The sequence below is a fragment of the Penicillium griseofulvum genome (assembly GCF_001561935.1).
Source record: "Penicillium griseofulvum strain PG3 chromosome Unknown contig_80, whole genome shotgun sequence".
In the NCBI taxonomy this organism is placed as follows: domain Eukaryota; kingdom Fungi; phylum Ascomycota; class Eurotiomycetes; order Eurotiales; family Aspergillaceae; genus Penicillium; species Penicillium griseofulvum.
Window position 1 is genome coordinate 5,234,996 of NW_024467471.1, and position 15,986 is coordinate 5,250,981.

The following is a 15,986-nucleotide window of genomic DNA, read 5'->3' on the forward strand; positions in this document are numbered from 1 at the left end:
CGGGGCATATTCATTCGTTGCTTGTTCGAATATCTCATGACCGTTTTGGTTTCTTTTTGTTTTTCAACTCCAGTTCCCCTTTTCTTTCTAGTCTGATGTTCACTTGCTTTAAGTGCCATAGGGCCAAAAGTCCAGACACAAGAATAGAAACCCAGCACAAAGATAAAGGGGCACATGGAATTAACGCACCGACACGATGTGACCAGCAACAACCGTGCTTGTGGAAAAAACACTCCGAACGAAGACTTATCTCAAAGCCTAGTGAACTCAAGACATCATGTCAACCGATAGGAGAAAGAAGCCAATATAGTACTAATACAAGGGATTCTTGACATCCTGGACTCCGCGTCGGATGACATCCTCGACGCGCCAGCGGGGAGGGGAAATATTCTCCGAGCGCTTGCGGTGCCACTCCTTTTCTAGTTCTGGTGGAGGAGCCGGCTGTTCGGCAGCAGGCAGTGCACCACCCGCGATACCAGTAGAGAACTTCAACTGGAGGACGTTACCAATTTCGTCACAAGCGGTCAGCACGCGGTCGAGATCGTCCTTGGTGTGCGCAGCAGAGACACAGAAACGAGCACGGGACGAGACCAGCGGAGTGGCCGGGTAACCAACAACGACGACAGAGATCTTTCGCCGGAGCATCTCGTGCGAGAATGCAGGCATCTTGGCCGGGTTAAAGAGAAGGAGTGGAACGATGGGTGAATCATCGTGGCCATACACTATAAAGCCAAGACGCTTCAAGCCGAGACGGAGGTATCGGGAGTTAAAAGCCAGTCGCTGCAATCGCTCCTCACCCTGGCCGGGAACAAGCTCGCCGCTGATGATGCGCAGAGCGGAAGAGATCTGAGAAAGCACTGCAGGGGCGGGAGATTCTCCGAAGTAGACACCGGGGTTGGTGGCACGAAGTTGGTCGATCATCACCTTGTCTGCGGCGATGTAGCCACCGTTGGCACCGAATGACTTTGTAAGTGTGCCCATCAGAATATCCACCTCGGAGGTATCGATGCTGAAGTAATCACAAACACCGCGTCCCTTGGGGCCAATGGCTCCAATGGAGTGAGCCTCATCGACGAACAGGTTGAACTTGTACCGGCGCTTCAACTGCACAAGACCAGGAAGGTTGCACATAGAACCTTCCATCGAGTAGAGTCCCTCAACCACAACCAGGATCTTCTTCCAGGGACGGTGAGTGCGGGGTTGTCCTTGAGAGATAGCCTCACGAAGTCTCAGCTCTAGGTCCTTCATGTCATTGTGCTTAAACATAGCGATAGAGGCGCCAGAGAGACGAGCACCGAAACGGATCGAGGCGTGGTTCAGTTCATCGGAGATCAGGAGACATCCCTTCGAGACCAAGGCGGGAAAGACGGTTGCGTTGGTACCGAAACCCATAGAGAAAATCATTGACGACTCTTTGCCCACAAACTTGGCAACCAGGTCCTCTACTTCAACATGCAGATCCTGTGTGCCGGACTCCGCTCGCGTGCTGGGTGCTGCAATGCCATACTTCTTGATGGTTTCTTCTGCAAGGTCCGCACAAGGGCCATCCGACTGAGCGAAACCCAGGTAGTTGTACGAGCTCAGATTCAGGGTGTCGGTGGTAGTTCCCGTCAGGTAGAAGTGCTGGTTGTGATCATCCGTACCCCGATCGATAAGAGTGATGGTGCGGCCAGGAACACCAGTCACGGGGCGCTCGAAGCAGTCGTTGATACGCAATTTCAAGCGACGCACGTAGAAGTTGTCGAAATCACTGTTGAGAGCGCCATAGCCATTGCGAGGCTTGAGATGGCGGTAGTGTTCTTCACGGAATCGCTTGCCAAAGAAATCACGGACATGCCCGAAAGCGATTAGGATTAGGTAACTGATATAGGTGGTGAGCAGGTAATAATACGGCGGCTCGTCCATCACCGGCTCCGGGAAGACACCACCAGGGTGCTGGCTGGAGTATCGGTGGCTGGGATGACCGATCGGACCAAACTGGGCATGTTGCTTGGCCAGCCGACGAGCCTCCTCCGGGCTCGGAGGCTGGAAGAGTGTGGTAGGCAGCTCATCCATGTTGGGATTATCCGCGGTGGCTGTTGATAGAGAGATCGTCGGTAGGGACAGTGAGGCCAAGCTTATCGGCGGAGCAGAATTGTTAGGTTGAGAATGCCCACTCTGTACAGTTTCCGTCTTTGACTTTGGCGAGGACGAGAATAACTGGGAAAGGCGATTGGTCTTGACCGTGGGGGCCTTGATGGAGATACCGCCCTTTCCCGAAGCAGGTGAAAAGGACGGCGGGTTGGAAGAGGTGTCGTTGGAGGAGTTGCTACTAAATCGACGAGGCATCGCAGGAGGAAACAGCGCAAGGTTTCGGCTCGGGTGTTTCTTTTTTCACGTCAGGATCGAGAAGCGCTTTGTGTAAGGCGCGTCCAGATTGACGAATTCAAGGCAGGGACTACCGGAGGTAGTTGAAAGTTGATGCCTTGGGGGTGGGCTGTGTTCTTGATGACTTCGGTCTTCGGCGGAGTTAAACCCTCAATGTGTTCAACCTGGAAATAATGACCAATTAGTATTCTGGACCATCAATTCCATATCTCTGACCATGCCCAGTCCCCAAATAATCCATATTCAGGAACTGGCAGGCCACAAGTCCGATACGTACAAGATCAATTCGAGGTAAGCGGGAGCCGAATACTCCGAAGGGGGCTTAAAAATTGTGTGCACGTGGAATGGAGGGGGCAAGATACACGAAGGGGCAAAGTGCCCTACGTTCAGATGACGAAGTGACCACTGAGAATAGAAATAATGAAGCACCGAAATATAGGGTTGAAGAAGAAGGAAAGTCAAGGTAAATAAGAGATGTTTCCTTAAGCTGTGTAGAGCCCACCTCCTGGTATTAATTAAAAACATATGCAGTACAGTGATAATTACGTGTGATTGGTTAATTTTACTTGACAAGGAGGTATTATTACCAAATCAATACTAAAGGTTTTTTTTTTCCGCACTAAAATTTCGGGCCCGAGAAGGTCTAGAGGCCAAATTGACAGAGAGTCCACTATGCCCACAATTCCAGGTTCCAGTTTGCCCCTGAAGTTGGAAATTTTACATGAACTAATACTCCGTACTCAGTACTATGTATGGAGTACGAGTACGGAATACTATTTTGTGAAAGGAACATGCCATGTTCATCCGGTATATCCGAGTATCCTTTTGCACCAAATAACATGTCTGTGACACTTACATCTCATATGAGGTTCGAAAACGGCAAGATGCCTGAGGCATAATTTCTATCCCGAGGTTCGGAGCTGGCATATCAGACTTTCCAAGCAAATAATTTCACATTCAAAGAGCTTTTTATACAAATTATCTTTCCCCGTAGCCGCGGAGATCGGCAACTCAATACCCGATCATTCCCGCATCCCCTGGGGTATCTGCACTGTCTGACTCGCTCTTGCTTTGTCAAGCTTTGACCCCTGTTAACCCCTGTTAACCCTATCAAATCCTTCAAATTTGTTGAGCTATTGCCACATTGTGTGTAAGAATAGTTTGAGCCCTAGATTTATTCGGTCTCAGACATTATAAATATTCGATACTCCAGACTCCAGTGGCTTGATTGTGTGAACTATTGCTACACACATCATTAGCTATGCCTCATATCGATGAAATCGTCGAACTGGACGTCAAGGAGCTTTGGCGGCCCTCATCTCCTGAGACAACCCAGATCTATGATTTCATGACCAAAGTGAACAAGAAGTATGGCTTGTCCTTGCATGACTACAACGCTCTCTGGAAATGGAGTGTATCCGAGCCAGCCCAATTCTGGGAAGAAATATGGCACTATACGAAAATCAACGTCCACGATCCATATCACGAAGTGAGTAATCTCTATTTGAACCTGGATGCATTATCCTGGAAATGAGATACCCGATGCTAATCCGATCTACACAGGTCCTTGGTTCAAAAGATGTGCTATTTCCTAGACCTTCATTCTTTGAAGGCAGCACTTTAAACTTTGCCGAGAATCTTCTGTATCCCGCCACCTCCCCGGATGAAAATTCCGTAGCAGTGATTAGCGCCACTGAAGCAGCCCGCGAATTCATTTCGTGGAAGGAACTACGAGAGCGAGTTCGGCTGTGCGCAAATGCTTTGAAAGAAACAGGTGTGGAGACCGGCGATCGTGTCGCTGGCTTCGTAGGCAATCATGCTAATACCGTGGTGGCAATGTTGGCCGCAGCCTCAATCGGGGCCTTTTGGACTGGCGTGTCACCTGACACTGGTGTACATGCTGTCTTGGAACGCTTGAAGCAGATCCAGCCTAAGATTCTCTTTGCGGACAATGGCTCCTTCTATAACGGAAAGGTGCATAGCTCACATGCCAAGGTCCAGGAGATTGTCTCTGAATTGCCAGACCTTGAGATTTTGGTGCTCTTTATCACTACCCCAGAACTTGAAGATAGCCTCGATGATCTTCGACCTACAAATGGCAAAGCAACGGTTTATGGTGATTTCTTGTCAGAAGTCAAGAACCCTCAGGCACCATTGGAGTTCGCAAGCTTGAGGCCGGAACATCCTGTCTATATCTTGTACTCATCCGGTACAACAGGGGCTCCTAAGCCTATTGTCCATGGGTCTCTAGGCACATTGTTGCAACATAAGAAAGAGCATCTTCTTCACTGTGACATTCGACCAGGTGATCGCTTGTTCTACTTCACAACGACAACCTGGATGATGTGGCACTGGCTGGTATCGGGCTTGGCCAGTGGAGCCACAATCGTCCTATACGATGGTTCTCCCTTCCGACCCTTTGATATTGAAGGCGGGAAGGGAGAAATGGCCATGCCACGACTAATTGAAGAGCTTCAAATTACCCATTTCGGTACATCAGCTAAATACCTCTCTCTCCTCGAACAAGCCGCTTTGAACCCTCGCAAGCATGCCCATAGGCCGGTGTCCTTGAAGACATTAAGGGCCATCTTCAGTACTGGATCCCCATTGGCCCCATCCACATTCGAATACGTTTATTCCTCTTTCCACCACGACGTCATGCTCGGTTCCATCACCGGCGGCACAGATATCCTATCTCTGTTCGCCTCTGGCTGCCCCATTCTACCAGTTTACAAAGGAGAAATTCAATGTCGCTCTTTGGGGATGGACATCTCAGTGTTCGACTATGCCGGCAACGATATCAGTGCAACAGGCGAACCTGGCGATCTGGTCTGCGTCACACCCTTCCCGGCCCAACCAGTCATGTTCTGGCCCCCGGGACCAACAGGTCTGGAGAAGTACCGAAAGAGCTACTTCAACGTGTTCGGGCCCACAGTCTGGCACCATGGAGACTATGTGCGCTTGAACCCACAAACTGGAGGTGTGGTCATGCTAGGCCGCAGCGACGGCGTACTCAAGCCATCTGGAGTGCGATTTGGAAGTGCCGAGATTTACAATATTCTACTCAAGCATTTCGCCGATGACGTGGAAGATTCTCTTTGCATTGGTCGGAGACGAGATGGCATCGACACCGATGAAACCGTCGTTCTGTTTGTCCGGCTTGCTGCTGGCAACGAGTCTGGTATGCCGCCGGACCTCGCGGCACGCATTCAGTCCACAATTCGGAAGGAACTAAGCCCCCGTCATGTCCCTGGTGTTATTGATGCATGTCCCGAGATTCCGGTGACTTCCAATGGCAAGAAGGTCGAGAATGCTGTCAAGCAGATCTTATGTGGGCTTAACATCAAAATTGGTGCGAGTGTGGCAAATGCTTCATGTCTTGATTGGTATAGAAACTGGGCTTCCGAACACCCTTAGTTATAATTCCTTATTACATAGAAAATGTGCAAATCTAAAGTTTTCTTGGCGGGCTTATAATTTTCTGGTATAAAAACATCAATAGCTAGTACGGCGTAGATCACCTGCGCCATATATTAACCGCAGCTAACCATTTTCTCCTTGAAAATACATGCCTATTCTTTTCCAACCCTGTCTTTTCTTCTCCGGTGACACCCCGTGGCTTGGGAAAAAGATCAGCATTACCAAGGATAACAGATATTCCACGATGTCTTCCTCGCAATGATACTGCAATTAGCAGTAGCTTGCTAAGTGTGTGCCACGCTCCACAAAACGAGTAGGTTTGGCCGGGATAACCAATACTGACACCGACGCAGCTGTATGCAGACACGGCTTCAAAAATAATCCTAAAGGTTGAAAAGGCCAACGGTTCGGCTTCGGAGTGATCTGATTCAGTGATGGCTATGACAAGAATAGCAAGAGATAGCCACCAGATATCGTGGCTGAATTGAGAGCGAACTTGTTCGTAAACGAAGCGGGCGTGAGGAAAATTTGAGAGACTTGAGCGATGGGATTCTTTTTGAACCGGGTCTGTGGGCCAGTTGTTTGCAATATTCGTGCTGCTACTACTTGTCAGAGTCGAACTTCGACCGTTGGGATTAGGGGCTGTCATACCTGATGGTGGCTGAGACGGGGAAAGCATAGATATACTAGAACCCGGCACGTTTAGTTGCGACATTCTGAATCCTGTTTGAGTAAAAGGATAAGAGCTCACCATCATGAGTACTGTATGAGATCCGGTTAACGACTTGCCTAGTCATAGTAGGATTTCCGTTAATGGAACACATACCGTATAGAATAACCAAACCCTGTGGCAGTCCATCAAATGCCACGACAGAGAACCCGCCGCCTCGCACAGCTTTATTCTGCATCAGCTCTATTTATCAATGAAAGACCGGAATGAGATACCTAAAGCCTGGAAAAGCCCATCTAGGACGCGGAAGTTGGGTGAAAGAGAAGCAATCTCCTCGTCACGGATGGCAGCAACCTCAAACCCACCCCACATGATAGCATTAAAGAATAGGACTGTACTCAATAGAAACCATGTATGCCAAGCAGGGTACAAGTAACCTGAGATCTTTTGGGATTGATCGAGGGCGAAATCGAATATTTGTCGCCACGACTGCCAAGTAGGATTATTTAGCAGCATCTTTCTCAAAATCCAGATATAGAGTCGTAATAAGCAAGGGAAAAGCGTGTTTCCAGCAAGGATGAGAACGCCACAGGCAAGAAGTGGAAAGGGCCTATGGGCTGTGTGAGCAAAACACTTGCCAAATGGTTATCTGCAGGGAACTGTGACCCACTCCTTTTGATAAGGGCTCATGTTAGTATCAATGAGGGACATGCCGTTGTTGCAAAGCGCAGATGTAGCAAGAAAAGCACCTGCCCAAAAAGGGGAGGTTTCATCCTCCCGTGGAATGTCTGGGCGAATGAACTTGGACCAAAGGCCGATGCTCATGATACCGATGATGAGGAACCCGATGAAATAGATCATGGTAAGTACTGCCGTCAAGAGAATTGCCTTGTACTCAATTACCCTGTACTCTGCCTCGGCTGGTTCATTGCAGTCGATTGGGTCTCTATAAGAGAAGTGGTTTTTAGCCAGGAACTCATGCTTTTTATGTGCATTTCCATTGCCGAGATCATTCTTGACATCAACAATGATAGAAACCACTCACTGGGCTTGGTTGGGATGTACCCGATCTGTGACAACGACAATGCCATACTTGTTCCATCCTTCAGGTTCACAAGGGGACGAGATATCCGATTGAACTTCTGTCACTATATTGGCGATTTTTGCCTTGCCTATAACATCGGTAGACAAGGTACCCTCTTCAACACAAGCCATTTGTTTCTTTTCCTTTTGTCTCTTCTTTTCCTTGTCTGGGTTATCTTTCAGAGCAGATCGGAGCATCCAGGCACGGAATAGAGAGATGGTTGCAAATATAGGAAATGCGTGTCCAAGAATAAGAAGGACAAACAGGGTGCCCTGCTGTAAACTGCTTAGTGGAGACAGGTCCATCTTAGAAAAGTCAACTGTCATATCCGGATGTCAACTATCAACAGCCGAGGACATACCACGCCCAGCCCAGTTCCTGTCATGGCACTGAAACACATAAACAAAGCATCGGGATATTGGAGACCATGAATAGGCGATGGGGCGGTATAGAATATGATACTTCCGATGAAAGATGTTAAAATAAAGTAGGCATAGTGTAGTCTGAGTGGATTGAATTCCAAAAGATCAGCCATGATCGGCATACTTTAGTGGGAATCGTAAGCATTGTCTGAGTGTAGGGCTGGGATATCCCAAACCATATAAAGATAATCGGAGTGTAAGGCCCAGTAGCAGCCGTGAATACTTGGGCTTTCTTTATCTACGTGAAGCCCCCTTCCATAAAAAATGTAACCGTGGGATTTTATCATATTGGTCTGGTTCCTTGCTACTTTCGTCAGATACCATTCATTTCTTAGATCCGGTGGAGCACGAGAACATATGTTGTAGTACTTAGCAAATTCTAAGGTACGGCACGCTGCATTCTGAGGAAGCAAGGCTCAAATATGTTGTTCATTATAAGTGGATGGCCAGATCGTGGCTATCTGAGGATTAGGGAGAACCACAACAAATAAATCAGGTAGCTGTTGCAGTATAGAAGAATCTTATGAAGAAGGGCGGGCTTTCGTGGAACGAAATGGATTCCTAAGATATCATGTGGTCCTTAGCGGATGTTAGGGCCTAATATATATACCATTGCAGCGACAATCGCACCTTTCGATTGTAGTTTAAGTTCCTAGAGGATTTTCCTTGGTAATACAAAAGAGTCAAACATCTGAGCTGGAAAGTGCTTTGAGCATCTGGCAAGGTGAAACTTCCCTCTGCCACTCCATGTCCAAGTGACGGTCTGGGGGGCTCACTTGGCATCAGACCTCGCAAATAGTGACCCACATGAGAATGCGGTGACCCTTCCCAGGACGTATCCTTCTCCCCAAATGTGTTACTGGCCTTCAGTGCGAGCTGAGATATCTATATTGTGCAAATCCTAATTCTAAGTCTAGCACTGGAGTAGATATCAATATAGCCCTCCGCTAATGGAGGTCGCCTCTCTAAGCTCCCTGGCATTATGGCTAGGCAATCACTGCTACTCCAAGGTGGAGCAAGTTGAAGTAGCGGAAGGACCGCTAAACCTGTCTTCTTGGTTCGATTGACTCAGCAATAATTTACTTCCTTCATGGGACTGTAGATATTTGCCACGTGTTTACAATGTGCTGGGAAGGCGGAGACACAGTCACAATGGAGCATAAGATTGTCAATTTGGGCTGTGATTAAAGTACACGCAAATGGAAATTAACAGAAAAAAAAGGAAAAGCAAGCCGAAAGTCTTCCGTGTATAGCCCTTTGTTTCAAACCGTTGGATGCCCATATTTTCTCCAACGATAAAGGGACTCTCGTGGGATGTTGAACAAGCATAGCAACCTAGGCCACCCTAACTAACACTTTAGCACCTCTGTCTTCCGACGTCCTCAGTATGTTTTCCTAGAAGCCAAGAGAAAGATTTTATTGATGGGCCGTGTATTCCCCTCGTAGCCTGCCCACGCGAGTTGCTGATTAAGGGCCCAATCTGGCTCGATTCTTTCGGTCTTGGTTCCGTCATCATCGACAGTGAGTTTGATAATCATCAAGCGTAGTGTCCAATTTTCAATGCCACCAGCCTTCCCTTCGGTCTCCACAAGTAAATCCATCAGTTGAGCATGCAATTTCTGTAACACAGATCTTGTTTGCGAGAAGACGCCTTTATCAGTAAGCTGCTTCAGTATATACTTTTTTGCTTCACGGGACAATTTTTGATTCTCGTGGCGACTGTTGAAGATGCTCAGTAACGTGATAGTGGAGAAACTCGGGGTCTGCATGAATAATATCAGAGGAAAAGAGATTTTCCCTTCGTCTAGGTCTTCGCAAAAACCTTTTTGCTGTGCATACTATTACGTGATGGCACATTGTCAGCTTTTATATCCTTAAGGGGAGAGAGGGATGTAAATACGTCTGCAGATTTGAGATTTTGGTAATCATCGCGAATTTGGAAGTACCTCCCAAGCAGATTGGCAAAATGACTTAGATCAAGATCCCTAACTTTGTGTCAGCCGATGATTTTATCAGTCACGAGGAGGCAATTTAATCACTTATTCAGAGTAGCTTCTGTCTGCATCAGTCGGCTGATAAGACGGAATAGACCCCCTGTCTCTATTGATTCTTTAGTAAGACAGGTAATCAACCAGGAGAAAGGGGATAGCAGAACTTACTGCCATCAACCATGCTCATATATTCTTCCAAGTTGGGCACATGGGTATGGTAGCTCCAGTGAAGATCATGTCCTTGTCCAAGATGAAGGTTGCGCATTTCCTCTACTGATATTAATCTCAATATATCGAAACAAAGAAATTAGATTTACCATACCCGAGTATACAGACACTGCAGATTCTGATAGCCTCTGTATAAGACGCAAAGCCTCGTTCATCAGAAACGTAGCTGTGTTGATCGTCTGACCGACGCCGAATACTTGGTGCGCGACTGGATTACCACGTCGTAGCGAGCTTCCGTCCTGGATGTCATCGAGCCTTGTCCATGGTTAGTGATAGCGAAACATGGTGGGCACGGGTTGAGCTACAATAGTGATGAGTTATGCAAAAAATTTATTGCATCTCCAATAATCGACAGGGATTGGTCTGGCACCTTGTACCAAGAGTTGAGCGCAGATATCAAAGTCCCTCTGATATTCTTGGATGGCAAGGAAATAATGTAAGTGTATGGATCCAACACGGACTATCAAGATGCGAACTAGCTAGTTTTTTCCTGTATCTTCGCATAAACTATCATCTGGAACTTGCCTCGTCCTGCAGATCATTGCCTAAAGAAGTCTTCATCAAAACTTTCTCCTCAATTGCTATATAGAATTCCGGGTTTAGCATTATGCATAATCAAGTTTACTTCAAATTCTGAAGCAGACTCAAATGGTATTTCAACATACCTAGCATGTCTAGCTGTTTGGGCTCGATGGTATCAGCACAGTTTGTAGCTTCTGAAGTTGATTCAAAAATTGAAGCTTGCGGTGAAATCACTGGAACTTTTTCACTCCCGAATGTTTCGATGTAATCACGGTAAGGGTTGCGGTCACTCTTTGCGTAACGAGGGCACCGAATGCTCCAAACATAGTTTCCAGCCATTGCATGCTCTAGTAATTCTAATATCCTCAGGATTGACCTTGATGGGTTGGACGTGGTTTTGTACTGGTCTCTTAGCTGGCAGAATCGCTCTTCATGTACTGTGAGCTCGGACCGGACGACTTCTTTAGCAGCGCTCTCCGTTAGCATCTTCGAAGTCATAACAATTTGCACAGCATTGACTACTGGTATAGTCTCTCCACTTTTAATGTAAGCTGCTTTCTCCTTCTCCCACGAGAACAAGTCGTTGACTAGAGCCAGCTCAGCATATGCGATGTAGTTTATCGGGCCGATGATTTTTTCTTCTCCAGGTGTGAGATAGATCCCCGTTCCCCATTGAAGAATTGCAAGTGTCCAACTATAACCCAGTCAGAAAATAATTTCAGTACAGGTGATAATAGATATGTATACCTTCCTGAAACGTCCACTACCCTGGATTTAAGGTATTCGTCCAGGCTAGCGAACTCGAGTTTTCTTATATCTTCTGTTGCCTTGGTCCATGTCCTCCAGAATGGTAGAAACCAGCTTCCGAAGGTAGGATCAAGACGAAGGAATTCCGCCGCTATCTTGGCCTGTGCCTCGGATTTCCGTTGTGCGGGTTCTGACATTGGAGTTGGAATAGAGGTCACACTGCTTTGATTAACCGTCTGGTCAAGCTGCATGTTCATTTTCCGTGCCTTGAAATATGTAAGCTGTGTAGTCTTAAGCCAAGTCCAAGGGGGACACTATACAGAATGTTCATCTGAGGCGGTGTCATTGCCATCTATCGTCATTTGTTACTTTATAATCTTGTTCTCGCAGGTTGTTAACATACCATCATGAATGAATGCATATTCTATGATGTAAGAAAGAAGGGGGAGTCTTTCGGGCAAGCAATTCGGTGCACATAACGTGGTAAAATTGCCTGCCTCAGCGTTGAGGGAACCAAATGACGATCCAACAGCATCTTCAGTTCCAAAAATGTCTAGCTGGCACTGTACTGAAGCGTGGTCACATATGTCACCATGTCTATGTTCGTGTGGAATAAATAAACAGGTAAATTCCGGATCGTCGACGTAGATTTCAGGGCGGATGGGCACAGCATATGTGGCCATGTTGTTCAGAGAGATAAGTACTCGCAGACGTCTCTCTTTGAAGATATCTAAGATGGAAAAATTGAATTGGATCGATAGAATTGTTCAATCTAATTGACGACATTACAAGAGCAACGAGCTATTTATGCTCAGTTTGAGGGCCTTTTATCGGCATCTAATTCCCTCCGCAGCTCTCCAATAAGGCCCTAGCTGTATATAGAGACCATTCAGCCCTCGATTCCAAGCAGTAAGATTGCTTGAATAGGCATAGGTGAGGGGTTGTCGTGGCATGGGGCGTTTGGGCTGCATGGATAGATCAACACCCACAGCAAAGAGAAGACGTGGAAAATTGATGAGTCTCACAGGACTTGATTGAGGCGCTAGATGCACAGCGCATCATACTGTAGAGTTCGACAATATGAAAGGGTAGATGACCTAAAAATATATAAAAGGATCTTGCAGATCCAATCATTCAATGGATAGGCCGCGACAAACACAGAGTCTGTTAATGATATCTGGTATTCTTGTAGGCACTCCCTTTACCTGCTAGAAATACAGCTGGTCTCAAGCATTGGCATGATGAGTGGCTATATGGCAGGGGAGCCATTCGAGCCTTGCAATGATGTGCCCAGGTGTTTAAGAGTGATTAATCATGCTACGCTATTAACCCCTTATGTAAAGTTTATGCAGGCTTAGCTTATGCTGTCACGTTCCTAAGGTTGTCCATAACGCAAGAGATATTGTGGTAAAGCCATATACAATGATGTCTACAGTTTTCAATATTCAAAAGAGGGTTTCCTATCTCGATGTATCATATGAGGGATTTAGTTTAGTACTACTTCCCTGCGCTACTGCGTACTAATGTATAATCCCCAGAGACTGTGCTGCATCGAAAGGTGTCAGGCGAATAGATATTGACATTGTGTGGCTGGCTGAGACCTGCAACCCCTCAATGCTCCTCTTTTGTTTAGATGTATTTTGGCCATATCTGGACCCCAGAGTCATTGGTATTCTCATCGGCATTTCAACCCCAATGAAGATCAGCTGTTTACTGTAATTCTGCAGAATCAACACTCATTTTATCTCATCTCTTTCACTTATTCCATCGCTCTCATTGGCAGATAAATCCTTATTCTTTCCGTAGCGTATACAGGCCGTTCCTGTTGAAAAGAATTAGTACACGATATCAGTATTGCTTCTTTGACTGTCTTGATATCTGATCAGTCGATGCAAAGAAAAGTATCCTAGGGGACGAGGTTGAAGCAATGACACCCTGCATCATGCTATTCCGTTTATGAGCAACTGGTGTGAAAGGAGCTTACACACGTCCTCTAGCAACCCACCACGTATACACCGCAACCGACACCCAGATCTCATTAATCTGTCCCCCGAAAACTTAAAATCACACTGAATGATAGTGATACTGTGACTGGTGACTGTCAATATACATGTAACGTAATTTCTAGCCGATCTGGTCACCCCGGCCCTTTGAGCCAACCCAAATGTTTCTTTGCCGTATCCAGATTCATCTACATAGACAAAATGGTACAAACGGAAATCCGAGATGAGGTGAAAGTTGAATGTATTGAAGTGCGTAGGGAGAAAAAGAAGCTATCTACATGTTTAGACTATTTAGGTCCTGGGAGATATGGACTCATACATATCATATGCCAATGCATGCATACACCACTCCACGCCAATACCAAAGGTTCTGGGTTCTATAACTGACCCATTTTGATTGGTAAACAGTCTCCATCCTCCTGCGATATCGTACTTTAAGCCACCTATTGAAAGTTCGTACTGCTTGGTAATGACAGATTTTACCGAGGAGTTTTCCTCGTATCTTTCTAGACATATAAGTAGTCATGACGAACTAAGGATGCTAGACATGCCAGCTTGACATACTTTGACCCGGCAAATTTACGAACTCTCCATCGCTATCAGATCATTGGCTGAAGCGGGCGAGCTTGCAGGTTAGATATTTCCCTGACTACCCTGAATACAGGAGCTTTGATCTAGGGTTTAGTTGTGACTCTTGCTGATATAGACTACTGACCTCTAGTCCCACAAGACCTTACTCGCTCTGGCCAATCATTTTAGCATTTCAAGGACGGAAATAATCGTTGTACTCTTTGCTACAATGCCTCTCGACATTATCCCGGCAGCAGTAATTCCGGCCAGTAGTAGTTCTCGGGATATGCAAGAGGGAAGCTGGACTCTCCGCACTTCTCAAGGAAATCAGCTGACCCGCCGAGGGAGGAGAGGAGGATGCTTAAACTTGAACGGCTCCGTCACTTCACGAGCTGCTGCCAAGAGTGCTTGGCTGATCAAGCGTGCGATGAGCTGGGTTTTCCCTCCCCCGCCGATGGGTACAGCACTTGCTGAGTATGACAAAATTCGTGCGCTCTGCTTGCAATCAGCTACTGCCAGTGAAAAGAGTTCGGGCTTTGGCTCACTTAGCTACCGGTCGGCCGTATCTCAGGTCCACCAGTACGTTACAGCCTGTGATGTCATAATCAGTGAATGGGAGTCTGCCCTAAATAGTTTGACTTTGCGCACTGATCGTTCCGGCGATAGTGGTATCTCGATTAAACGGCGGAATCCTGCTCGAAACGAGCGTGGCACGTTTGCGATCAACCATTACGTGGGTGGTTCTCTCGTCCAGCTCCCTTACGATAACCAAGCTGTGACTGTTGGCAGTCTTGTCCCCGCTTCTTTGTCAACTCTCGGACAAGAAACAAGCCATCTAGAGGCGACATGTCATGCCAACATGCACGCCTTATGTGACCATTTCCCATGGGACGTAATTACCCGTGAGCCTTGGTACCGCTATAATTGGGTACTACTCAAAGGGTACGCTGAGAAGTCCCCTTTTGCAGCTTTGTGTGCTCTCTACGCAGCGTCACATGCCAGAAGTACATACTGCAAACAGAGGATGCAAAAAGAATTATCGGAACGGATTGGACAAGCAGTAATGCGGATACCGATGTCCCTTTGGGGAAATCTTGACTTCTCCAACGCCGTCAGGGCTTTTTGCGTGGACACAGGTGAAACTTCTGCTCACCGGTTCCTAGACGAAAGTAGCATGATGGCGTCTACCCTTGCAATACGGATAATCAATGATGCTTGCGATGTTCTCACAGATATGGCCACTCTGGAGCCCTGCAACACCTTTCTCATGCTCTGCTCTAGAAGTATGACCGAGAGGGCCGATTGTTTCCTTCGAAATTACGCTACATGGGAAACAGACCACGAACTCTTGACCGGCAGCGCTGCCCTCAGTTTGGTTTACTCTATAACATTAAACCGTGGGTCGATCCACGAGAAGATACTACAGCGATACGAGTCTGGGAATTTCGCTAGGCGACCGCGTCCCTGTGCTGACTGTGCTCGCGCTACTGCCCATGCTCCCCTCCTTACCGAATGGGAAGATCTACCGCCACCGTGTAGTCACCCAACCTCCTCTATTGCATACCCTGGATTATTCGGCGAAGCCCTTGACCGTTACAGGGCTAACGACCCTGAGGCCCTATCTTTCCTGCGCCCCGAGTCAACATTTGGTGGAGCGTTAACGCGTTACGCCCTCGACATAAGTATGCGCCGACCAGCCGATGTCTCTTTGCTTGTGTCGCCCTTATTGTCACTCCTGCTCATAGAGAGTGATTTGCTGTATTGTGTGGGGGTCGACTCTATACCTGTTGAATACATTGGCCCTCTGCTATTGGATGACTCCTGAGCAGCGGTCCTATTGTGTTTGACTTTTGGTTGTTGATGATGTGATCGTCCTGCTGTACTATTCTACAGGTGTAGTGTAAGTATAATCGAGTTCCTTCAGTTTGTTAGAAGCTTAACAGATATTAGTCTCGGAAACAA

General features: G+C 47.0%; 5 protein-coding genes across 5 annotated transcripts; 2 read left to right on the plus strand and 3 right to left on the minus strand.

The window, feature by feature from the left end:
- Positions 1-312: 312 nt before the first annotated feature.
- Positions 313-2,328, minus strand: lcb2 (putative serine palmitoyltransferase 2; the record flags this gene model as incomplete). Its single annotated transcript, XM_040790579.1, has 1 exon — positions 313-2,328. One exon carries the CDS (start codon positions 2,326-2,328, stop codon positions 313-315), a length of 2,016 nt encoding a protein of 671 aa, XP_040647532.1.
- Positions 2,329-3,628: 1,300 nt separating this feature from the next.
- On the plus strand, positions 3,629-5,784 carry PGRI_028670 (acetoacetate--CoA ligase family protein; the record flags this gene model as incomplete). The annotated part of the gene is made up of 2 exons (XM_040790580.1): positions 3,629-3,856; positions 3,931-5,784. The coding sequence occupies 2 exons, from the start codon at positions 3,629-3,631 to the stop codon at positions 5,782-5,784; spliced, it is 2,082 nt and encodes a 693-aa protein (XP_040647533.1).
- Positions 5,785-6,700: 916 nt separating this feature from the next.
- PGRI_028680 (Cation transporter) lies at positions 6,701-8,076 on the minus strand (the record flags this gene model as incomplete). The annotated part of the gene is made up of 4 exons (XM_040790581.1): positions 6,701-7,067; positions 7,128-7,403; positions 7,503-7,816; positions 7,903-8,076. The coding sequence occupies 4 exons, from the start codon at positions 8,074-8,076 to the stop codon at positions 6,701-6,703; spliced, it is 1,131 nt and encodes a 376-aa protein (XP_040647534.1).
- A 2,616-nt stretch (positions 8,077-10,692) lies between these two features.
- On the minus strand, positions 10,693-11,648 carry PGRI_028690 (Terpenoid synthase; the record flags this gene model as incomplete). The annotated part of the gene is made up of 3 exons (XM_040790582.1): positions 10,693-10,763; positions 10,848-11,398; positions 11,452-11,648. 3 exons carry the CDS (start codon positions 11,646-11,648, stop codon positions 10,693-10,695), a joined length of 819 nt encoding a protein of 272 aa, XP_040647535.1.
- A 2,605-nt stretch (positions 11,649-14,253) lies between these two features.
- Positions 14,254-15,849, plus strand: PGRI_028700 (uncharacterized protein; the record flags this gene model as incomplete). The annotated part of the gene is made up of 1 exon (XM_040790583.1): positions 14,254-15,849. One exon carries the CDS (start codon positions 14,254-14,256, stop codon positions 15,847-15,849), a length of 1,596 nt encoding a protein of 531 aa, XP_040647536.1.
- Positions 15,850-15,986: the final 137 nt, after the last annotated feature.